At 31.7% G+C, this 25,555-nt stretch overlaps 1 protein-coding gene across 1 annotated transcript; it reads right to left on the bottom strand.

Moving 5' to 3' along the window:
* Positions 1 to 1,899: 1,899 nt before the first annotated feature.
* LOC132743526 (PR domain zinc finger protein 14-like) lies at positions 1,900 to 21,197 on the bottom strand. Its single transcript, XM_060732055.1, has 11 exons — positions 21,070 to 21,197; positions 12,359 to 12,618; positions 11,835 to 11,942; positions 9,552 to 9,712; positions 8,907 to 9,047; positions 8,344 to 8,479; positions 6,884 to 7,019; positions 5,733 to 5,859; positions 5,034 to 5,144; positions 3,699 to 3,852; positions 1,900 to 2,685 (listed from the first exon to the last, which is right to left on the bottom strand). The coding sequence occupies exons 1-11, from the start codon at positions 21,120 to 21,122 to the stop codon at positions 2,633 to 2,635; spliced, it is 1,440 nt and encodes a 479-aa protein (XP_060588038.1). The 5' UTR covers positions 21,123 to 21,197; the 3' UTR covers positions 1,900 to 2,632.
* Positions 21,198 to 25,555: the final 4,358 nt, after the last annotated feature.

The following is a 25,555-nucleotide window of genomic DNA, read 5'->3' as shown; positions in this document are numbered from 1 at the left end:
TTTTGAGATGTTCTTTCTGTATATACATTGTAGAAATTTTCGTAAAAAAAAAACAATATCTCGAAACAACCCTGAAAAAAAACATTTGCCTGATTCCAATGCGTATTCGATTGAGTACAATTTTGGAGGGTCTTCTTTCCCAAATATAAAACACTAATCTCTCGCAAGAAGTATGTCCGGCAGATCTCCGCATGACATGGACTTTTTTGGACCCGCAATTTGTTCTTTTTGTAAGTAAATTGTATAAATTTTCAGAAAAATTCACTTTTTTCCTGAGCCAACCGTTTAAACATCATTTGTCTGATTTCAATGCAGATTCAATTTTGTACAAGTTTGGAGGGTCTTCTGTGCACAAAGCCCTAACCCAAGAAATATGTTTGGGAGATTTCCGCATGGCATGGTCGTTTCGTGTTCAGGCGATTTGTTCTTTCTGTAAATAAAGTGTATAAAAATCACCATTTTCCTGAGCCAACTGTTTAAACACCATTTATCCGATTTCAATGCAGATTCGATGTTGTACATGTTTGGAGGATCTTCTGTGCACAACATAAAGCTCCGAGCCCTAACCCAAGAAATATGTACGAGATTTCTTCGTGGCATGGTCGTTTTTTGTTTCCGGCGATTTACAAGTTCTTTCTGTATATAAAGTGTGTAAGAAACACTATTTTCCTGAAACAACCGTTTAAACACCATTTATCCGATTCCAATGCGGATTCGATTTTGTATCAAGTTGGAGGGTCTTCTGTGCACAATATAAGGCTCAAAGCCATAACCCAAGAAATATGTACTAGGGATTTCCGCGTGGCATGGTCGTTACGTGTTCAGGCGATTTGTTCTTTCTGTATATAAAGTGTATAAAAACACCATTTCCTGAAACAACTGTTAAAGCACCATTTATCCGATTTCAATGCAGACTCGATTTTGTGCAACCTTGGAAGGTATTCTGTGCACAATATAAGGCTCAAAGCCTTAACCCATGAAATATGTTCTAGAGATTTCTGCGTGGCATGGTCGTTTTTTGTTGTTGCGGCGATTGTTATTTCTGTATATAAACACAATATTATCGAGAAAACCGTGAAAAACGTTTGACTGATTCGAATGCGAATTCGATTTTGTACAAGTTTATATAGAGCTGGACCAAAAATAACCATTCCACCACAGACGCTTGGGGGATAGATCCTGCCCCCAACGCGATACGCCCAAATAAACTCTATCAAAACTATTTTAATATTTAAACACGAATGGGACATCTAATATAATGATAAAAATGGTTTTCAAACAATTTTTACATATATGAAAAAAATACCGTATACCATCAAGTACTCAATAGCTCCCAAGCGTCTGTGCATGCCACGAGCAAATATCAATGCCATTATTTTGAGTAATTGCTTTTTGTCTAATATTGCTGTTAAAAAGCTTCTAACTTCTGGTTAAGTTTTTCCGAAACAGAATCAGAAAATTAGTGTTTTAATGGTTGGCCCCAGAAAAGTGTGCTTTTTACGAAAACTCTGTGTCCTTATTTACAGAAAGAACAAAAATCCTATTCAAAACTTGAACATGCTAAGCGGATCACTCACGGCAATTTTCCTTTGGTTATTGCTTTAAAAGAAAACCTTCAAACTAATGCAATGGAATCCGACGAATGATGCCATGACTGCTGGCTTCAGAAAATGATGGGTTTTTTTTAGCAAAATTCTTACACTTTATATCCTTTCAACGACTTTTGCGTGTAATAACAATATGTTTGAAGTCAATGTCCAAATTATTGCGTCCAAAAAAGAAATCATACCACTCCGTTCTTTAAGCTTTATGTGTATTATAAACTTGTGTAGATTGAAATTAGATGAATTTACACATACAAAATAAAAACGATTGATTGCTTCTATTTCATTTATTGTTTTATTGATAAACTGTTCATTATTTACAATTTTTAAAAGAAACAAATAAGTTATGTATTTTAATTTATTTATAGAAGTTACTCAAAGTGATTGTCAAAACATTGTCAATGTTACATGCAGTTATACATTACAATAGTATTTTGAAAGCAATGTTGACAGTGTTTGTATGTTATAGACAGTTTAGAATGATGCGGTCTCATTTACCATAATAGTAAATCACAAATTGTTTGAAATTCTCCAAATATAAACTGCAAGAGTTCTTGTATGGTCCCAGTTTATTTCCATTAACCGACTGGAAATTTTGTGAGATAACTACCCCCTTGCTATAGCTCGGAACATTTTGAAACAGTTCTCTTTCTTTGTTGCCGCAAAAAGTGTTCTGAATCGTTTCCTGGCTTTGTTGCCACAATAAGTGTTCCGAATTGTTTCCTGGCTTTGTTGCCGCAGTAAGTGTTCTGAATTTTTTCCTGGCTTTGTTGCCGCAGTAAGTGTTCTGAATTGTTTCCTGGCTTTGTTGCCGCAGTAAGTGTTCTGAATTGTTTCCAGACTTTGTTGCCGCAAAAAGTACCTTGATGCGGCAATAAGTGCTTTGAAATGTTGCCCGTTTTGTTGGCGTTACAAGTTTTGTGAGATGTGCCCCGATTTTTTTTGCGCCATCTTTGGTTCTAAAACTATTATCCGTCTTTGTTACGGTATAAGTGTTGTCCAAACGGTTCCCCGCTTCTATGATATTTTTATTTTTGCTCGTGTGTCATTATCATTCTTTGAGCTATAGGTAAGCCGGATCCTAAAAGAGATATAAGCGTATTTATGTTTAAAAAAATCAATAAACTTTTACAGACAAAATTTTAATCGTGGTTATTCACAACAAAACTAAAATATTATTTATACGTTCATGCTCTCAAATATCTGGACAAATACTTCTTGTGGCGGCAAATAAAATTGTCATGGTAACAGATAATCAAATAGTTTATTTAATAAATTTATGCATGTATATATTAAAATTATAGAATCTGTAATTCGACGTCATTATTATCATAGAAATCAATTTTCACTCTGTCGGCCAATTTTGTTTACTGGACGAACAACGATATTAAAGGCACATTAAGTCTCAGAAACAAATATTTATTTTATTTCTTTTAAAAGGGCAAACATGAATGAAGTTTATAATGTTTAGAATATGGTTGTAGAGAATGTTAGATGCTTGTTGCCGGAAGAAAGTATCGATACATATGAAATAATGTGTCATAAAAGTAGCCAAATGTAAACTAATAGTATTTTGACTCCCATACAAAATACTAATTCACCATAATTGTACTTATTGCCAAAAAAAAAAAGGAACGGATGAAAAAGATGGTTCAGGTAATTGGCCAATGAGTTACTTTTTGGGTACAATAACAATTCATAGTGTACAGAAATTAAAAAAAGCTTTTGATAAATAAAAATAAAAGCATTTCTGAGGCACAGTGAGTCTTTAAAATGAAACAATTCATATTACGTATATTTGTCCGTCAATATAAAACATGCAAACCTTCGCCAATGCGACATGCAGATTTATCCTATCATATAGAAATGTAATATTTGTTAATTAAATAAATCTAAAGTAGATAACAAAAATGCCGGTAGAAGATTCTTGCTAGTTGTTTTGCATAAATTTCATTAAAAAAAACTATTACAGGCACGTCAGGTACCTTTTTAGAAATGTTTATTCAAAAGTAGACTGTAACGTTGGAAGCACAATGTTATATAAGTGTGTACACAACTGAAAACAATATGAAAGGTCAAAATAGTATGCAATACCTTCATGAACTCTCATGTGTAATTTCAGGTCAAAAATATGTCCAAACTGTTGGCCGCACTCTCTGCAAGTGTTCGCTTTTTCCTGCGCATGAGTTCGCCTCACGTGACTGTCATGCGCAGCGTGCGATGCAAACGCCTTCCCGCAATACTTGCACTGAAATAGATGTCATCGATAAAATTATGTAACAGTATCTTTCTTTGAAGCATAGTTTATTGCCACATCGATCTTCAATGAATTTTCTTTAGTGTAGAAAAAAATTAACATGAATTTATTAAAAGATAGTTTAAACATTGGAAAAATAAATAGAATGCGTGACTTCTGCGTGAGTTGCTCCGTAACTTTGGTACATCTGTACTGAAAGCACGCATATGTACGTTCGCTTCAATCGGATGACATCTGCCACAACGATGCTTGACAACAATCATATCTTGTCATAAAGTACTCATAATAAGCCTCCTAATTTCAGAAGTTGAAATGACTTTGAAACTTAATTAGTTATGTTTTATTGTGAAACAACCAGTCACATGTTAAACTTATCCCCTCCTTATCTTAACCAGCACGCAAAGACAAGCCGTGGAATTAAAACACTATAAAAATGTTATCTTTCAAATTATCCGTTGTTAATAGTTTCATTTCAATTTACAATACTAATAAACAATTAAGGACTAATATTTTTGGACAGCGTTCATCTTTTCTAACCATGACGCAAAGAAGCAGAAACAAATATATGGCTTAAAAAAGGGAAATGTTGTTCTCTTTTCAAATTAAGCTTGGAGTAATCGCATTTGACGACAAATTTCTGGAATCTGGAAGGACCTTAATAAACAATATAGCTTTAACTGTGTTTTAGTTAAATGTTATAATCTTTCATTTCGTTGCAATACATGGCAGTTTCGCAGATTATCAAGAAAAGCTTCAATTTATTAGGTTTACAACAGATTTTTTATGTACTTAATAATTTGATGTACGTAAAGGTCCGTTAAGCCTATATATATTTCTATTTCTCAAAAGCTTTTTTAATTTTGGTGTACTTCTATAATATCCAAAATGTTACTCATCGGCCAATTATCTTAACTGTTGCTTTTTGCCAAGGAGTACAGTTATAGTCAGTTCGTTTACATTTTGCTAGTATAACAAATTATCTAGCACTTATACCTACTTTCTTCAGGTAGCAAGCATCTAAAATTCTTTGGAACCATTATTTAAACATTATGAAAACATATTTGCCCTTTCTGAAGAAGCGAAATTTAATTTTTTTCTGAGGCATAATGTGCCTTTTACTAGAAAAGAATAATAAAAAGATAATGTGAAAATACTATTTTTCTTTAGCTTACTTTGAAAGGTCGTTCCCCGGAATGTTGTCTTATGTGTGTCCGTAGGATACTTGAAGCCGTAAAAGACTTGTTGCAGTATACACATTTATACGGCCGCTCCCCGCTGTGAACCTGTAAAATCAAAGTATAGAATTCAATTTTAATTAGCTTATCGGGTTAATTTAAAATCGGCACTAGCAATGGTGTGAGCATTGTTATTATGGTGCTAGTGATGTGGCTAATTAAAACGTGCAGCTTCCGTGAATAATTCACATTAATCAAGCTGGTTATTGGCCTTTAAGCACATTTTGTTAATGTTAAGATATTGACGATGAATTTCACTTTGCGTTCATATTATTTTTCCATATGCCTTTTCCACTATATACCAAGATATAATCATAGACTAACACAATTATTTTTTTTCATTACTTACAAATTATTAAGAACACGATACCTATCATTCAAAAATATCATAGAATGCATTTGATATAATGAATTATTTGGTAAATGTCTCAAAAACGTGCGATATTTTTATACGCAATCGATGGATGGATAAATTGTTTACATTAATATTTTGTTTCTATTTCATAACAAGCTTAAAGCATTGCCCCTATGATATCAATCCAATTTTATAAAAGCATATGATCGCGTGATTCTTATAAAGTATAAGTACCACATTTCACACCTGTTATTTTGCAAGGAAAGAAGAAAACCGCTCACCCTCATATGTTTGTTTAAACTTGAAGATTGACTGAAACTTTTTCCACATACCGCACATTTATGAGGTCTGTGCTTCTCGTGCACGTGTAAAATGTGTATCCTCAATCTATCCCGCTTTTCAAATGACCTGTAAATATTGGAAGATTCATATTTAACTTAATGCTGTGTATGTGCCTATTTTGCTTAACGCATAAATTCTGCTAGAACCGAAAATGATATGCCGTTGCCACAAGAATAGAGCGTGTAGTCGGCTTGGGCTTTTTCCTGGTGGTATCTTGATCTTGAAAACCCTTAAAGGCACATTATGCTTCAGAAATCCACACTTTTTTTTTAATTCTTTAAAATGTCAAACATGTGTTTTAATAATGATAATGTTCTAACAATGAATTAAGGACATGATTTATTAGATAAGACATTAGATGCTTAATAAGTGAAGAAATTAGCGCTAAATAGTGTGTGCAGTACAATGTCGTAAAGACAGTAAAATGAAAACAAATTAGTATTTTGACTTCCATACAAAACACTAATTTACTATGATTATACTAATTACAAACAGAACAAAATAAACAAAATGTGCTCATTGAAGACCAATTCACTTTAAACTTAAAAAAAAGAATGTTAAATTCCATCTTCGATCAGGATAAAAATATTTTCAATTAAAAGATGCATATTTTCATAATCATAATAAAAAACCACATCCAATTATAAACACGAAATGCTGAATTAAAGATCCTGTAATTCAATTTTTAAAGGTTTTAATATCAATGTATTATGCTGAAATGAAGATTTATCAATAGTGTAAGTTCTAAAAAGCATTATTTGTAAGGATATTACCGAATTTACATTTCATGTAAATAAAGGGAATTAGAAATATAAAGTCAGAGTCAAAACTTTTCAATAAGAAATGAATGCATTTATTTTAATGATTACATATAATGTAGACAACTATTTGCAGTACATATCTTATATATTCCTTGATATATGAAAATTGTTTTAGAAGCATATTTATATACTGGTACATATTTAAAATTTCACTTTAGTGTAGTAACAGCCTTAATTACAACATTCAGGATCTGTAAACAGCGAATTAATATCACTAATTATTAGCATATATTTTCTTCAATGATAAAATTAAACAGGTGCTTACATACCTTGAACACAAATGACATGGAAATTTTCTGTCTCCTTGGTCTACACACCGTGTGTATTTTAAATGTTTGTCCCTATAATACCTATACGCAAACACCTTCCCGCATCTTTCACACTGGTATCCTTCGTTACTGGATACTGTCAAATATAGATAATTATTATATACATTTTTGTACTCATAAAATTACTTATAAATGAAATGTTGAAAAAACTATTAAAAAGTAATGAAATAAAATGAGTCATTTTTCGTATTTTAAAACGAGAATGGTCTTGCACTATCCTATACAAACGCGTAAGAACGAAATGTGATTGCGTGATACCGACCCAAGTTACTTCCCCTGATGTTTTATAACTTATATTGGTACATGTAAACTGTTCGTTCGTTTATAATTGCATAACGGTATTATCAGTAAAATATCTATATTCTATGTTCTATCTCTTGAGATAGAAATTTTATTAGAAAAATAAACTATCCATGTCATTAAATGAATTGTTAAATTTTATACGATGGGTGCTTTACGAGTTGCCATATAATTTAATCATATATCTAACTTGACAATACATGTAATTAATGTGTATAAAATTCAATTTAATTTCAATAGTGCCGTCTTATAGTCACACAAAGTATCACAGATGCTCGTGTTCGAGTAATGAAAGAAGAGAACGAACAGAAAAAGTCAATTGAGCGCGTGCGCTCGCGCGATAAAATACACGAGCGTCTATTGAAAATGGTATCTGTTTTATTATGGAAAAAAACTCGTTAATAAGAAAATACTAATTCACTTGAAGACTTAAAAACATTTGGTCAGGGTAATAAAAATACTCTTTAAAATCATAGATTTGTGGAATACGGTCATAAAATCTCCGTCTCTTTGTGGTTTGATTCTCGTAAAAACAAGATCTCGTCTCGTAAACGCGAGATAAGACGGTGCTATTGCAATGTGGGTGACAAAGATTATGAACTAATCTCTGGTCCTGATACCGCAATAAAATTCGGCCGTGTTCGGTGTTTTAGAAAGGTTTTCAATATACGCATAATCCAAACCTTCATAAAACAAGACACAAGATGTCTGAGGAGGGGAATCAAAAGAATTAACGTTCCCCCAAGTTACAATAATTAGAGGACAACATTGTAGAACTTTAAGATCACCTTGTCACAAGCAAATAATGTAGTTCTTTTTTCCTTTTACATTTAATGTCGCAAGAGGAACTATAAAGATGTAAAATGGTTTAGCTTTCTAATAGCAAACCGTAATAACAAATGTTTTATGTTATGACGTGAACTAAGCCAGTTACATGTAGGTTAATTCTGTTGCACTTTGAAATAGGTCTTTTACTTTAGAGAATTCCAATTGAGAAGGAAATAATCGGTTCTAAATATGATTAGATTTTTTCATTGTTGTAAGCGATTTTAAGATTTTTGCATTGCTGTAAGCGATTTTAATTTTTTAATACGACTTACAGTTGTCTTCTGCTAACAGTTCGCTTTGCTTTTCTTCTTCTGTAGCGGCGATGGTCACAGGAATCCCCATAAATTGTGAGTACATGTCTCCATACCAGACCAAGACTTCCATACCAGGATGTATATCGCGACACACCTTGGAAATATGTAAGAAGTTATTGAAATAGTTCACGTTCTTGCCTCTTTTGTTGAAGAGGAACGGAAAATGACGAATATTCACGGAAAATGGTGAATATTCACGGAAAATGGTGAATACTTGTATTTACGAATTGGCACGTTTTAGAAAAATTTGAATTCCGTGTCGGGCAATCCAATATTAGAATTTAGTTTGGTCCAAGCTTACTTAAATAGAAAACACACAGTTTTGTTTTATATTATTTACTTGAGGAAATTAATCTGGAAAGTTTATGTACCTAGCATTTATAATTCAGGATCACACTTTTGTTAACAAGGTCTTGTAATTGGTGAATTTACAAAACTGACCATGTTTAAATAAGAAATCAAGCAGCAAAATATGATCTTTGTTGGCATTCGAATAAATATTTTAACTTTATAGTGTTTACCTCGTAAAATATCTGACCTCCCTCTTGCACAACTGTAACGTTTTGTTCTGAAATATGGCGCGCACAGTTTACATACGACATCCAATTTCCGGTTGCGCCGCGTCCATCAATAAAGTGGCTAAGTTTTCCTTCTTTAAATATCTGAAATATTATACACAAATAACTTGATTTTATCTTAACAATCAATATCAGATTTTAAAACGATGTAAATATCTTTATCTTCTACTATATAAGATTTATAAAGCAGACGACATGTAAAGGAAAGGTTAGCATGGTTACATTTTTATGAATTTAAGTTTCAAATTGAGTGACATCCTCTTCCATAGTTTGTAAGATCTATTTCTGTATTTTTCCTAAAACATTTTTCAAAGTGAATTTTTGCCGATGGTTTTAGAAGAATCATATTGCTATTTGTTGTTTTTTTTTCAATTTAAATTTGTTTGCTGTTTGCTTTTTTTTGTTGTTGTTATTGTTTTGGAGGGGTTGTTTTATTTAGTTTTTTTGTTGTTTGGGGGAGGGATTATTTTTTTATTGCAAAGATTCATTACAGTCTCTTTAAAATATCCTATAATTGACCAATGTATTGGCATCTGACCATTGAAAAAGCGCGTAAAAATCTCTTAAATATAAAAACTGAAATAATACCTCCCACATGTAACTGTTGTCATCAAAAGATTTTATCTCGCTCGTGTTTACTATTTTCCCCTTGAATGGACCATATCGCGTTCCTTTCTGTATCGTCTGCTTTCGACAGAATATACCATAATGCACCATTCCAGCGAAAGTTGTTGGACAAATACATAATTCTGAAAGGAAATTTTTAAAAATGCAATATTTATATCTTATCGATCTCTTACCTTTTTGCACTAATGATACTTCTCATGCCACAACATATGTTAAATTATATGTTGTTTTATGAACCATTATTCTATGGAACGCGCAAGTAATCAAAATGACGTGATAGACAAATCTGTGCTCCATTGATTATAAATATAGATAGATATCTGCTGTTTGAAGATTGACGTATTCTGCTCATTGCATTTGGTACCATTCTAATAACATAAAATCAATCTGTAATATCTAAGTCGTCCCATGTTAATAGTGAATATGACAATAAAATAGTTTCATATTTTCTATTTTAATTAAGCCATACACTATAAATTAGAGGTTATAGGAAATAAGAACATTTATCATAAGGACAATTTGTCCGTTGGGTACTGTTTCTCGTTCAGTTTGTATTATCAATACTTTGTGTTGTTTTGGGATCTAGCAATATTTGCAGTATGTATATTTTAAAGCTGCATGCCTGCAGATGAGCCAAAATATTTTAAGAAAATTAACCTAAAAAAAGTACCAAGAGTTTAAGAAAAGTAAAAATTCACAATTCAAGAAATTATTTACATGTTATATGCAATTAATGACTGATTTTACATTATTTATCACCATATTTCTACTGCGTGACTAACGGAGTAAGGGCTATTTTTGCATATTCTGACCTATGCTTGGTAATTTTCGTAGATTTTAAGTGCTGTTTGCAATGTGTAAATTACTTTCTTTGCCCTCTTGAATATAGGTTTCTTTAAGATACAATTAAAAAAAATTCATGAAAATAATCATGGATGTTTAGGCCTGCTGCTTTAATATTATTTGATCTAAAAGTTCCAGGTTCCTTTGACTTAGTTCAGTCTTTTGCACAAAATGCATTAATTTAGCCAAGAGCCAATAATCATGTGCAATTTATGATATTCCATATACTGCACGAATAATCTCTACTTAAAAACGAACACGTATGAGCTCGGGAAACATATTTCGTTTTAAAATTACCTTTATAGACTTAACTTAAGTAAATCACGTGCCTTAGATTATTGCTCACATATATACGTACCTACCATGTCATTAAGTATCCAATTGCTAGTCACTGAAAAGTATTTTTTTTTCTTTTTTATTTTTTTTTCCTTTCTTTTTTGAAGAAAAGTATTTACACGTCAGTCAATTACTTACCGAACCTATGACGTCACAAGTTTGTATTTGTTTAAAGTAAAACATGAAGGATAAACTTCAACTTTGTTTTATACCAGTTAATTCAATTACACTTGCTTTATCATTTTAGGAGTGGAAAGCAGAAAATTCTAAATCTGGGACTAATTTTCTTTCCTTTTTTCTTGTAATTGCGTGTTAGTTTTAAGAAAATAAGAACGTTTTGAAATTAGATTCCAAAAAAAGGTTTCTTTTTGTCACTCTCAAAGAAGTTCTAGGGTCTCTTAAAACGGGAAGCAGTGCTTTCATTTGCACCATCGGTATGAATAAATAAGTATGAGACGACGCATAAAAGACCTGTTACGTCGAAGCATCATTAAATACCCGACCGTCCTTAATATTTTATTCATACTGGATAAAGTCCGTCACAAAATTTTCTTATAATACCCCGGTATTTTCGCTCTAACAGACGGTTATTCACATTTTGACAGCCGGTAAACGAGAAACAATTATACATAAAGGTCCTTGTCATGTAAGAAATCCTTTTAACATTCTAAAAACAATGGCTAAATTGCTTCAACCAAATCGATGAGCTGTAAATATTGCAAAATGTGCACTTGCAGTAATTTAAAAACTTTCTCCTGTCGGTTGAAAGTACCCGCTCAGTATTCATATTTTGGTTGTTGTTTTGTTGTTGATGTTGTTGTTTTGGGGAAGATGAAAGGCTGTTTTATCGTATCTGTTTTATCGTATTCTTATAATATTTTAAATAACAAAAAATCAAATTACATTTAAAATAGATTACATTTTAAATTTACCATGTAACCCTTATGTTCATTTGTCCATTTATAATGTAAAAGCTCTTCTTGTTTTTTTTCTGAGTCGGCAAATACCATGCTCAATTTCATTACAATGACAAATGTCCAGGAAAAAGGAAACTCGTTTACATACCCGCTGGTAGATCGTGTGGTGGGGGGTCTGTCCTAGAATATCTGAACGCTGACATCATCAATGGGTTGTTCGAGCCCGGGCTTCCATGTGACAGTATGCGATCAATACCTGAAAAAGGAAAGTTATGATTGATTATCAATTCATTCACTTGGAAATATGAAAAATATTAATGTTATCCTTGTCTTACATATATTAAAGTCAAGCATATTTCATGTCTTAGTTCAATGAGTGGAAATGTATTTGCATCATCATCGTCGTCGGTTACCCACGTTTATAGTCTAAATCATTATAGATAATGTTGTATTTACGGAATATATTCCGTGGGAAACCGACGATGATACGAACGCTTTGTAATAACAGGAACTCAAATCATATTATTAAGGCTTTGAAACAAAGTAAGAATGAAAGAATTTTAAAGTTGTATCGAATCGTAAGTGTGTTATGGCACATTTTTTATAAATAAAAAAATATTATTGAATTTTCATTTTTAATGCAGCTGTCAAAATAATTGTAGTGCTGTTTACCATGTGAAATTTCTCCAACTTTCAGACCACTAAGAGCGTGTACACCCATCCGAGGATTTCCGCATTGTCTGGTGTACCCATATAGAACATTGTCTAGGTCATCTTGATTAAAATAAAATGTTTTTGGAAGTTGATCACGTGCTTCGGCATGGAACAGCCGATTGGACAACTCGGTGAGCGCTTTGAATGGTAAAAGGTCAACCGGATATGACGCATGCTGTTGCTGGTACAGGAAATGGAGCTGATTGGTTGGCACGAGGCTGAAATGTACGAAAGAAAATTCAAAGTTGTGTTTATTAACTAATATCCATCGCCTTTCTTATATATATATTATGTCATAAAAACATGCTTTGAAAACTGTATTGTTCCGTTTCTTTCAGAAATCATAGTGAAAACTTAATTTTCGTGAAGTTATTTTACGTCATATTGACGCCATTGGACGTGTCTTTAATCCTTTCTTAATATCTAGCATAATTATATCATTTTACGCATTGAAAATCTAGAAACAGTGTTACATGTCTATATAACGATGCCACGACGGAAGTTTAACACATGTACATGTACATGTATATACAAGCATGTTCAAATGAAGCAAAACACCTTCAAGTTCGTGCTAATTTGTATGAAGTTGTGAAAGTCTTAAGTTATAAAGTATAGTAAAGATCATGCGAATAAACAAAAACAAAGTAACATTTATAAGGTACTAGTGCGAATCCGTCACAAATTACCCTAAAATTATCAAAATAATAAGCAAAAACAATATTTACGGGTTAAGGTATAATATAAAAACATGTAGTTAATTCGGCCATGGTTGAATTAAAAAATGTGACATAGATTGTGGATACTCATTTATTTCTTTATATATTTATGTCTCCAACGTTTGATTCAATAAAACCTTGTTATTCCTTCAAGCTTTAAGTAATTGATTTCTTTTTTGAATCTTGTCAGCAATATGCTTTTTAAGTGGATATTTGATAAATTGAGGTTGAAAAAAAAAGAGAAATAACTAACGTTCTTCTTTACTCATCAAATGCTTAATGTGAAAAAGCTCTTTAACAATAACACATTAAAATAGACGCTTGAAGCAAATTAAAAAATGTATAGAGTTTTTTTTCTAATCTTTAATAACGAACGGAATTCAATTAGAATATACTGTTACATTGTTACATTAAAGGTAAGGTTTCACTCTCAGAAGCAAAATTAAAATAAATCACTCTGATTAAAACAAAGCGTTGAAGATGACAACAATAAACCGGTTTGTACCCATAGCGGCTTCTCTTTGATTTATTTATACAAAGATATAATGTTTTTCCTGATAATTATATATAGATAAAGCTTTGTATACTGTTTAAGCAAGGCACGTTTAAAATTACAGACCAAAGGCGATACGTTTGTGACTTTAAAGCATAAATTTCTTGATTGAAATTTCCATAAGACGTAAATCATCAGGCCTACTATAAAGCGCGAAGCACTTAGTAATAATAACATGGCCAGAAAAAAACAACTCTTATTATAAAGATAATAAACATTTATATAAGCTCTGAAATACGGAAACGTAAAAGGGCCTTCATTTAGTGCGATCAAGGGGTGTAAGGCGACTGATTTTTCCTTGATTTAACCCAAATCTATTCATTTTATTCACATCAGTCGACTTACACATCATGATTTTTATCAATGGAGGCACTTTAACGTTTCCGTACTGAACACATTAATGGGAAAAGCGCGAAACGAGTGTTTTGTGAAGATACAATGTCATCACAATTTTAACTTATAATATGAGCCGCGTCACGACAAAACCAAAATAATGGGTTTGCGATGGGTTTTCTAATCAGGATCCATGCTGTTCGCTATCAGTTTTACTACTTGTTATAGAGTTTATAAGCGAACAGCATGGATCCTGATCAGACTGCGCGGATGCGCAGGCTGGTCTGGATCTATGCTGGTCGCAAACGCATTATGTTGGTTTTGCCGTGCCGCGGCTCAAATTAATGTAGCATCAATATAACCATAACGACCGTTGACAAACATTTAAGAATACTGCAGTTTTTGTGCCACTATGGCTTTGCGTTTCTTGATGTTCTAAACTTTTCATTATGTGTCACTCGATGATACATTACAACACTTTGTTTTCATTGCTTTATAGAGAATTACACCTTTTCAGTCTTTTAAATAGGGTGCAATAGGTCGAAGCACCATATAATATTTGTTCGACTGCGCAGCAAATTAATAATGACAGTTTTTATTCTATATCATTTTATTTAAACAGCCAAAAATTTGTGAATGATATTGGATCATGAAGTGCGAGGCTACAAACGAAATTCTACAATTCTACAATAATGCCATGTACAATGACTTTTATATTTGCAATGACAACAAGTCAACAAGTATGAATGCATCGTAAAATGATAATAACTATTATTATTATTATTATTATTATTATTATTATTATTGTTATTATCATTATTGTTATTATTATTATTATTATTATTATTATTATTATTATTATTATTATTATTATTATCATTATTATTATTATTATTATTATTATTATTATTATTGTCTAAAATATAATGTCATTGAGTCTACGCTTTTCCCTATTGTTTGAAATCTCAATCAAAACTAATCTATGTTAAGTATCGCTTGGTGCCTTTTAGGAGAGCAATCTAACACTCTATAATCAATTTTATTATAATAAAACTATTAGAATTGTCAGGTACTAATTTATACAAAAAATATCTTAGACAATATCTGTCACGTAATATTCCTATAAAACAAGTTAGATTTCCTAATTTCCCTAAACACGAGATATTAAAACGTGATGTAGAATATTCCTGGAAGCTATACTTCGACATGTTCATTTTAAAACGCAGGCATTTCGCATTTCTTTTGGGAATGGGTAGCAATTAAAAGCCATAAAATTATTTGTTGTGATTAATTGAAATTCTTCCTATCACAATGAATTTTAATGAAGAAAATTATGGAATGCTTGGTGTGAAAGCTATATTAATGATCTGAAATAATATAGATAACTAATACCCGGCGGACTCTATTACTCTGTAATAGTCACGGAGAATAATTACAAAAAAGGAAGATGTCGTTTGAAGTTGCGATCTTTGCCGACATTATAAAGCGCGTAAAAGAAATAATTTGAACCAATTTTCCACACAAGAGGCGTTATGATTTAATACAGTATAGCCTAACCTAACTGTTTGCTTGGCGCAATACTGATCGTCAGCAGTAGATAGATAAATTTATGGCTTTTACCTTTTTCAAACAATTATGAACAATTGCATTCAATTAGGAATGAAACGGTGTGCCGTGAGAATAAAAAGACATGCAAATTGCATTTATTCAAGTTCGTCATATTGGCATTTAAATTGGGTTGCGTTCAATTGTTGCTAATTTCTCGGAAGAACAAAGAATATTCTCCTCTGAAGTGGAAAGAAATACAACTGCGAGTTGGGAATCACAAACTTAGGGTATTCTATTTTTAATTTTCCTAATAGATTTAATCATATTTTTTTAGATTTAAAGAAAAATTAAGTGAATTATATCATTATGCAGTCAGACATTTCTAAAATCATTTTTAATAGAACAACATCATAGGGAGCATTAAGGTAAAAGGTAAGGTAAGAACACAAACTATACAAAACAAATAATCAAAAACTTTCTGCATTTTTAAAAAGCACATTATGCCTTAGAAACTAATAAACATTTTCTTCCTCATAAGTTGTATAACATTTTAGAGCACGTATGTTTATTTCCTAAAGGAAGTAGCGCTGAATGTTATATTAATTGACATAAATGTAGAAAATGCAAACATAGTAGAATTTTGAAAACCAAGTACAAATAACTTAATCAACATAAATGTACTAACTGCAAAATAGCAACAGAGCCAAATGATGGTTTAGGTAACTGGCCAACGAAAAACGTTATCACCGTGTATATCCAGTAATGCCGGATTAAGAAAATAACGCTTGATTCGTGCAAAACGTAACGCAGATTTGTGCAATAAATGGCGGATTGATTTATTGATTGATTGATTGATTTATTCATTCATTCATTCATTCATTCATTCATTCATTCAATCAAGTTTTTCATAATCAGACTGAAAACAAAATCAATTATCTAGACCAACGTACGAACAATGTCAGAAAAGCACTGGATAAAATGTATACTTAAATGTAAAAATTATAAACTTTTATGAATATTTCTTTGTATACACATTATAACTATGTATATCTGCAATTTAAGAAGTGACTACTTTCTGTAACTTATTTTTCTACGTTTTATGTATATGAGGTTACGCTATCGGTAATCGTCAAAAACAAATATTTTTACGCGTTTAATTTTTTGTTAGTTTTGATCTTAAAGTGTGCAAAAGTAATGCCTACTTACATGCTTAATACCGATAAAACCGCAAATAAACACTTTTAACTTTAAAAATAACTTTTAGTTATGCTCCCTATCAAAGTTAAACATAATATGAACGTAAGAAAATTTTACATGATGTGTGTTCTTGAAGCTTGCAGGTTATTATCATTTTATTTCATTTTTTCACATATAATCTTAAAATAAATTTTGCCTCATATTTTTCTTAATTGACGGGCATCATAGAAAAAAAGAATATTTAAATGCAAGCCAATTTGTGTAACGGTTTATCAGCGCTATAAACAGTTTTCATAAAAAAATGTTATTTTCTCAGTTTTATGCTTTATTTTCTTTAGTTCTCTAGCTTTAGCCTTGAGTTCGCTATAGCCTTGTGGCGGCAAAGGATTCTACCCATGCGACCAGCGCAGACCAAGAACAGCCGGCAAATCTGTGACGTCTAATCAATGTCTGCACTGTTCGCTATACAGCCAGCCACTTATTTTGAAATTTCCCCTTAAAACTGATGAATGGTTTTGATAACATTGAGGGATGGACGAGTCCATTTAAGATATTTAGAGTGGTTAAGGATATTATAGTGACTTTGTACCGAAATATGCGGTTTACGTCAATCAGAACATCTCGGCTATTCGAAGAGTGGCGGAAAGGACCGAAAAGTTGTGATGGATGTTTATGTTTGTATTGCTTAAAAGCAGATACATGTCCGCACGAGTTACAAATAAACTATTTAATCGAGTAGATTTGTTAATGACGCCAAGGCTTTCTTAAGTTATACCCTGCTAATTCACCGAATTTCCTTGAACATTAAACTGATCAAGACTTGTTCCCTTTCTCCTGGTTCCCTGTGCGGATTCGGCATGTCTATGTCGCTGTTAACAACTTGAATCTTCGAAATTGCCTGTAGTGCACTCATTTCTATCAATTCATTCAAATAATTCAAATAGATTTCAATAGATAACGCAATTAGTGAACTTTGATATTCCCCTTTCACACTTCAACCTGACTTAAGGCTATTAATGCTGTGATTTATGTTAAGTAATTAGTCATATAACAACGCACTTTCAATACGAACTCGTGAAAACGCGATATTTTTCATCTACTTTCAAGACTTAAAGAGACCAATAAAAAACGCCTAATTTACAAAGAGGAAAAAATTACTGTCAATTTAACGCTGTATAAATACATATAACATGAGCACTAGATATTTTTATAGGTCGGAAGAGTCTTCATGCAAGCAAACAGTAACAGGCACATTATGTCTCAGAAACGAATAAATTGTTTCTTATTTATAAAGGTAAAATAGGAGTTTTAAAGTGTTAAAATGATGATTTGAGAGCATATTATAGGCTGAAAAACGTAGCGCTGAATGTGAAATTATTTATCATAAAAGTAGCAAAGAAGTATTTTGACTTCCATTCAAAATACTAAATCCCTATAATTGAACTTACTCCCCAGACAGCAACAGGCGCAAAATAAAATTCAGGTGATTGGCCCATGAGTTACCTTTAGGAAACTAGAACATGACAAGAAAAACAAAAAGGTTTTCATGAATAAAAATAAAAATAATTTCTTGGGCATAATGGGCCTTTAAGTACATTGTAGCTGCTTACTTTAATTTTATACAGATTTTTTTTTCGTAAACGCGAAACAGTGTCTTTCAAATAAAATGGTCCGGAAGCGCGCTATGTAAGCCCTTCGCATTCTGTTTGAAAGACCCTGCGCGAAATTAGTCTAATATAAAAGTATTAAAAAAAAAAAATCACTTTCACCTCAATTATGTTTCAATTTCAAAAATAGACATTTAATCTTTACTCTGCTGGGCTAAAAAATTTTAGCCCTGCAGCTTTGACCAGGCTCTATACTGGCGGTAGACCAACATTTTTTTTGATATCCGAAAATTTGATAGCGGTCAGTTCCAAAACTTAGACACTGGACAAGTCCATTTTAGAAATTTAGGAGGTTACGGTTCAGGAATTAGTTACATGCTCGAGATAATATTTGAATATTAGAAAAAATATAAAGGATCAAAATTGCGTGTTCGTGAAATGAAGCAAAGTTGGAGTATTTCACTTGGCCTCGTGTGATATGAAATACGGCGCTAATGACGTCGTTAATCGAGCCGTTTGTCGACACACGTTAAAACCATCCCTGAGGTATCCAATATTTAAGTCCGAGTTTTAACTTTATAAAGGCTTTGTTATGAAATATGAATAATAAATACGGGTATTACTTGGTATTGTACAGTGCCATTATTAGGTCATTATTTTACATAATTTAATAGGTTAATGTATCAACGTGGCTTATCAGTAATGTATATCAATGATTTTATAGATTATATATCATAATATTTGAAATATTTATTAAAATTCGCCACTTTAACTATCTGCAGTAACCTAAATTTGTGGTAATGTTAATGCACGCAACATCAACAAAACAACAACAACAACGTTAGCATTGGAAAGAAGGAAGGAAGAAATGAATGAAGGAAGGAAGGAATTGGTTTATTTGGTTTAAACATATTTATTTTAGGTCGATTCTTGCAACTTATATTAATCACGTTTGAGTCCGCTCCGTGGAACGAACCAGTACTGGTGTCATATGAAGAAACAAGGAAGGAATGAATGAAGGAAGAAAGGAACGAATAAACTAACGAACTAAGGAAACGAACGAGCGAACGAACGAACGAACTAAGGAAACGAACGAACGCACGAAGGAAACAGACGAAGTAAAGGGGGAAGGAAACGAACGAGCGAAGGCATTGTTTATCATTTATATTTCTTAAGCACTACTAATCAAACGCAATATGTATCATTAAAGTTATTTTTTGTTTTCTTCATTTTTATACTTAGATGACACTTGTCAAAGTATCTAAAACTTCCAAAGTTATATTCCAATGAAATTTACTTGGTATTCCATAACTCATATTCGAACAGGGTCAACTGTACTCTTGTTTCAATAGTTCTTAATAGGTTTTACTGAATGAAACTTTTAATGTATTTCTGTTTGTTTTTTGTGTTTTTGTTTTTGTTATTATTGTTGTTGTTTCTTGTTGTTCTTTTTTTTTTAATTTGATTTTAAATTTCACGTCCCGCAGTTACCTAAATGCACGGTTTTACCAAAATTGTCCAACATTTTAAGTTTCAAATTCACCTACATATTTTGAACGGAAAAAGTTATACACATTTATAACCGTGTACATGTCAACTTGGAAGACTGGCTGATAAGCATACATTTTCGGTCCTTCAAAAGAAAGAAATCTTATGTATAGCATGAGAAATATTGCTCTCAAAGAAAGCTGTTTTCTTCATATACTGAGCAGTTAAATAAAACAGTATTTTTATTTTTCACAGCACAGTGAAGTGTAATATTATTCTTATTATTAATATTTATATTATTAATAATAATAATAATAATAATAATAATAATAATAATAATAATAATAATAATAATAATAATATAATGTTTTAACTGTGTAAAAATGAGAGAAAAAGAAAAAGATATGCGAAATTCGTTTTTATTCTAGGCTATATAATGCTTTTAAATTAAGAACAAATAATGAATTAAATTCTTTGTAATGATCTGATGAATATGTAAAGTTGTTTGCATGATTATGATATGATATTTACATTATTACTATGTGCATATAAAATTTGTTGTATGAAACGATGAACTGTAAATGTTCAAGTTAGATTCAAATAAAATTTATGTTCTGTTCTGTTCTATAATCAACTGTAAAAATTCATTGCTGGTACAGAAAATAAAACAAAATATTTGACGAAATATTTACATGTATATTTTTCTATAAATTAAACGACAAGCCTTGATAATTATTTGAAGTTTGCATTATTTACCACACATACGAAAAAAGAATAATTAAAGTTTTACATGCATGGTTCAATTGTAGATAAAACAAATTAAATAAATAAAAATGTTATTTTTTCCGATTATTTATAAAAAGGAACAAAAACCACAAAATAATACTTATCATATAAAAGAGAGGAAAACTTTGAATAAAAAATTGATAGAGCGGAAAGTAATTTAAGGATTTCACAGTTCGTGTAAGCGTTTAAATGTCAAATACGTTTAAACTAGCCTTATAATTAATATTTATTTGCTTTTTATACTTTGATAAAGATGATACAAAATTATATCCTTAAAGGCATTTTTTAATACTAGATGTATATGCATATATATTTTTTTCTGGCCAAAACATTCAATCAGAATGTGATATTACACTTTTGCCTTATAAAATTTATCTTTAATTTTTAAATAATGATAAAAAATAAGAAAATAAACAGTTGCATTATTATAAAATTATTTACCTTTTACACGGTTGTTGAAAGCCCGGATTATGAAACAATTGCGGTCGGAACATTTTGTTTTTCCAGTTTAGAAATTACAGTTCACAACTTACTTTTCAGATTTTATTGAAAAATTTTTTTCCGGTTAGATCAGTTAAAACAAAGAGTGAAACTGTCTTTAAGAATCTGCGACTTAATATGGCACTCGGCATGTGAATATTCATAAGCCTTAATTAGGAAGCCGTGGCGCGTGCGTTTTGTCATCGATAAATTAGCCAATCAGAGAGCTCAGTTTGCTAATATCGGATTCAGATGTTTCTATGTGTGAGATAGCAACAGTTCGAGATTTGACAGAAAGCAGTTTTTTTCCTTTTGCGCAGTAATATAATATCGAATTAGAGAAAAGGGATATTGTATACAATTCAGCCAAAGATGAAAGCGATTTTTATTAAATAAAGTGTTTTCTGTGGCTTTATTTTGAAGACATTTTCTTAAGCACATATAGATTATGTCTTCCCAGATCATATGTAAAAAGAACTAAAATCATTGGACAGTTTAACATTTTAAATTAAAGTTAAGGTTATCTGATATGGATGTTTTTAAACATTTTCATTCAGAAATTGGAAAAAAACAGAGATAGGCAACAAAATATCTTCATCAAGAAATGGGTGGTGGGCGGTGAAGGGGTTATATGTTCAATATAAATATGACAATAAAACAAGAGTCATAAAAAAGAATTATGCAAATATCTTTTTTGTCTCGCAATTTCAAATGAACATGAAATTGATAAATCCACTGTTAATTCTAATTTTAGTATTTTATCATTAAAAAAGAAAATTATTCACGACTATTTATATGCGTTTCGCTCTTAAAAAACTTGAAGAGAAAACGCCCGCATTTTTATCTAGATGGTACTTTAAAAAAAGACAATAAAACATTTTAACAAGAACAAAATAACTATATAAATACCACGGGTTCTCGTGTCTTAGTAAAACAAATATAGTAATTTAATTTTCTTTGCATTTTCACCGTTGCTCAAAAGTGATAAGTAAATTTGAGTATTACAGATATTTTTATGATACTTTATGACATGAAAAGGGGAAAATATCGCAAAAATAAATATGGTATTTTAAACGATTTGGTATTTTTTCTATGTCAAAATATGAATAAAACTATTTTTTGCTTATTGAAATGCTACCTTCCACAGAGAAAGGTATGTTTAGAGCATGGTCTTATGCATTGTAAAATTGTTGCAGGCTTTTCAGTTGGTTCCAGTAGATGAAAAGTTAAATAACCACGTTTGACATAATTTTGAAGACTCCGCCAAACACTGCAACCAAACGTGTAATATTTTGACCTATAGGTCGCCGAGGCTGCTGTGACTGTTAAAGGCCAATCGCAACATTTCGGCCCTTTCCGTCAGTCTTCTAAGCACTTATTATAGATAATAGCCGAGACCGTTCAGATTGTGTTAAAGGTATGACCCATAGCAAATTAAAGGCAGATTGGACTATTCATGCAAGCCTCTCGTATGCACAATCATATTGTTTTGAGGTAAAAGAGTGATCACGCAAAAAAATGAACGAGTTCTAATAGCTGTCATTGAAGACTCGTAAAAGTGACAAGAGACAGATATTTTATTTCTCACGTTATTATGTCTAATTAAGGCATTAGGTGATCTCCGGTTATTATCCACCCGTCAAAGGGCGTGAATGAGACAACGGCGTGACGTAGAATAAAGGAAAGTTCCTCTTTGATTTTTTTCTTACATCTCTTCACTGTTCTATCAAAGTAGCTCAAGTCACCATGTTAAAGCGTAATTAAACGTTCACATGTAAACACAGTTTCATTTTTCAACAGCCTTCCGTCTTGTAATTTTCGTTTATGACACTTAAATGACAGTGTTAAATTTTAACGGCAATAAAATCCGTTGATGGGATGCGAAATTAAAATATTATACGCAGATGGAAAGAGTTAAGTGAACAGCGAATTAGTCGCAGTGTTGGGGGGCTTGAAACGTATCTAAATTGAACATCTTAATTTTGATGGCTGATTACAAAGCCACTTCTATATGTTCATCCTTATTTATGACTCTAGATTGATTATGCATTATGTTGGTTAAATTGTTGTCACAAATTAATTCTTCTTTCAAACTTGAAACAAAAAAAAATTAAGCCGTAAATAAATGCTGTAATGACAGACGCCGCAATGACAATATAACGGTAGAGGAACGAGATGCGCTCTTTAGAAGATCCGGTGTCAGTTTAAGTACTTTTTCCAACGAATATAAGAACGCATAAAACTGTTAGTCATCGTCTATGTGGAAAAAAGGAATTCTTGATTTATCTAAATGCATGACTTTATATACATACATTATATGTTGGTTAATTGGAAAGGTCATCAGACCTCTCCACAGTGTTGAGATTGTTTGCAAATGGCACACATTTTTCTCAAGTTTGATTTTCTTGAACTATTGTGGTTGGAGGCATGCATCTGTATATACTGTTTATTCTTATCAAATGATATATACATTTTTTATGTAAATCTTGGACTTAAAAATGTTTAATTAACATACTTTATGTCCGTTTTGGAAAATCTCTGTTTGAGAGAAAATGTTTCCATATGCTTTCCAAAACATTAATCGAAAATTTGACTATTGAACTTTACAAGAAACTTTTATTTTGATACTACCTTTAATATTTATTTCATTTACTTTAAATTAAGTTTGATAGACCAGGTACGTATATTAATATACGTACCTGCATACACATAAATTGTCTCCTTTGCAGGAAAAATATCCCTGATGCGCCAAGTAATCTTGTATCTAATTCATAAGGGGAGGTCGTACCAGAAATGTATGAGGGTCGTATAACGGTTTTCGGAGTTTAGATTTAACTTTTCTCTCATTTTTAAGCAAAATGATGAACTTAAACTGTTGTAAAATTTGCATCCGTCCTGCTGTTTGTGATGGCTAATGTTTCTAATGTTGAAATGTGTTTGTGCATTGTAATTATGCAAGTTGGAGAAAGTCGCTAATTTTGTCAAAACTTACTGTCATTTTAGTTTGAATGTACTACGGAAGTGCTTCCAAGTCGGAACATCTCGGCTATTGTCAATAATACAAGTAATTTCTTATCCGAAGTTTGACTGAAAGGGCCGAAAAGTTGCGATTGGTGTAAAGGGAGCGAACCCTTTTGGAATGATTGCTTTTTATCATAGAGTATAAAGAGAAAGTAATAATTGAAAATATTATCTAACCATACTGTTTACTTTCAACATTTTTGTTGTTTTAAACAAATGACTAAAAGACAACTGACTGTAATTGATTGGTTTCGTAAAGGATTATATCAATCTCTTATCTCAAGCCTGTAAAAACAAATGACAAATGTATCAATGTCTTATTACGGTTAGATTTATTAACGAAGTCGTGAGCACAGTTGGTGATTTTTTTTTGATAGATGGTCTTCAGACGGTATGAACAGTCGCACAAGTACTTGCATATCTAAAATAAACAATCAGCCACTCAGCAAAATGTCTTCTATTGTCATGTCATGTGGGTCTACTTTGCAAAATGTCTTTTATAATTGTCATCTCAAGATTGTCTACTCAGCAAAATGTCTTTTATTGTCATCTCAAGCGGGTCTATTCAGCAAAATGTCTTTTATTGTCATCTAAAGCGGTTATACTCAGCAAAATGTCTTTTATTGTTAACTCAAGTGGGCATACTCAGCAAAATGTCTTTTGAATTATTGTCATCTCAAGCGGATGTACTCAGCAAAATGCACCTTACTGTCATCTCAAGCGGATGTCTTTTATTGTCATCTCAAGTGAGCCTACTCAGCAAAATGTCTTTTATTGTCATCTCAAGCGGTCTATTCAGCAAAATATCTTTTATTGTCATCTCAAGCGGTCTATTCAGCAAAATATCTTTTATTGTCACCTCAAGTGGGTCTATTGAGCAAAATGGTTCTTATTGTCATCTCAAGTAGGTCTATCAAAAGAATATTGCAAACCTGTTCAAGCAGGAGTATTTTTATTACTTGTGTGTCAATGATAACTAATGAATTCTTAAAAAAGGCTTTTATAAATCTTTCGATAATACTATTCTTTCCGTTTCTCTTTTGTGAGAGGAAATTTTTCTTACGTTGTTAAAAAGTACGGACAACATTTAGGTTAACTGACAATTGCTTCTCAGAAAATCCCCTGGGGGCTTTACATTTCCACTGGGGAAATTGTCCAATGATGCATTTTTAGACTTGGGACCGTAGGTTTAGCAGTCATATACACGATGTTGGCGATGCAATTTGCGAGGTCTGGTGTTGTGTAAACGTTGGTCTATTTCAGAGTACTCATCCGATAATATTTTGGAATGAGGATACGGGCAATGTTCAAAAGAGCTTGAATTCGTAAATCATTTAGATTAACATTTAACGATTAGATCATGATCGTTTTAGGTTGGAAACAAAATCAATCTTTGTAATTGTATTTTCAGTTCAATATTAAACTT

Source organism: Ruditapes philippinarum, unplaced genomic scaffold (assembly GCF_026571515.1).
Source record: "Ruditapes philippinarum isolate M1 unplaced genomic scaffold, ASM2657151v2 ctg2275_1_1_1_1, whole genome shotgun sequence".
In the NCBI taxonomy this organism is placed as follows: Eukaryota; Metazoa; Mollusca; class Bivalvia; order Venerida; family Veneridae; genus Ruditapes; species Ruditapes philippinarum.
This window is presented reverse-complemented; position numbering and strand designations above follow the sequence as displayed.

Coding starts and splice junctions, on each gene's coding strand:
- LOC132743526 (XM_060732055.1), bottom strand. CDS start 21,122: ATGTTCCGACCGCAATTGTTTCATAATCCGGGCTTTCAACAACCGTGT. Junction 12,619..21,069: donor TTTCAACAACCGTGTAAAAG/GTAAATAATTTT, acceptor CGTACATTTCAG/CCTCGTGCCAACCAATCAGC. Junction 8,480..8,906: donor GAGGTCAGATATTTTACGAG/GTAAACACTATA, acceptor CATATTTCCAAG/GTGTGTCGCGATATACATCC.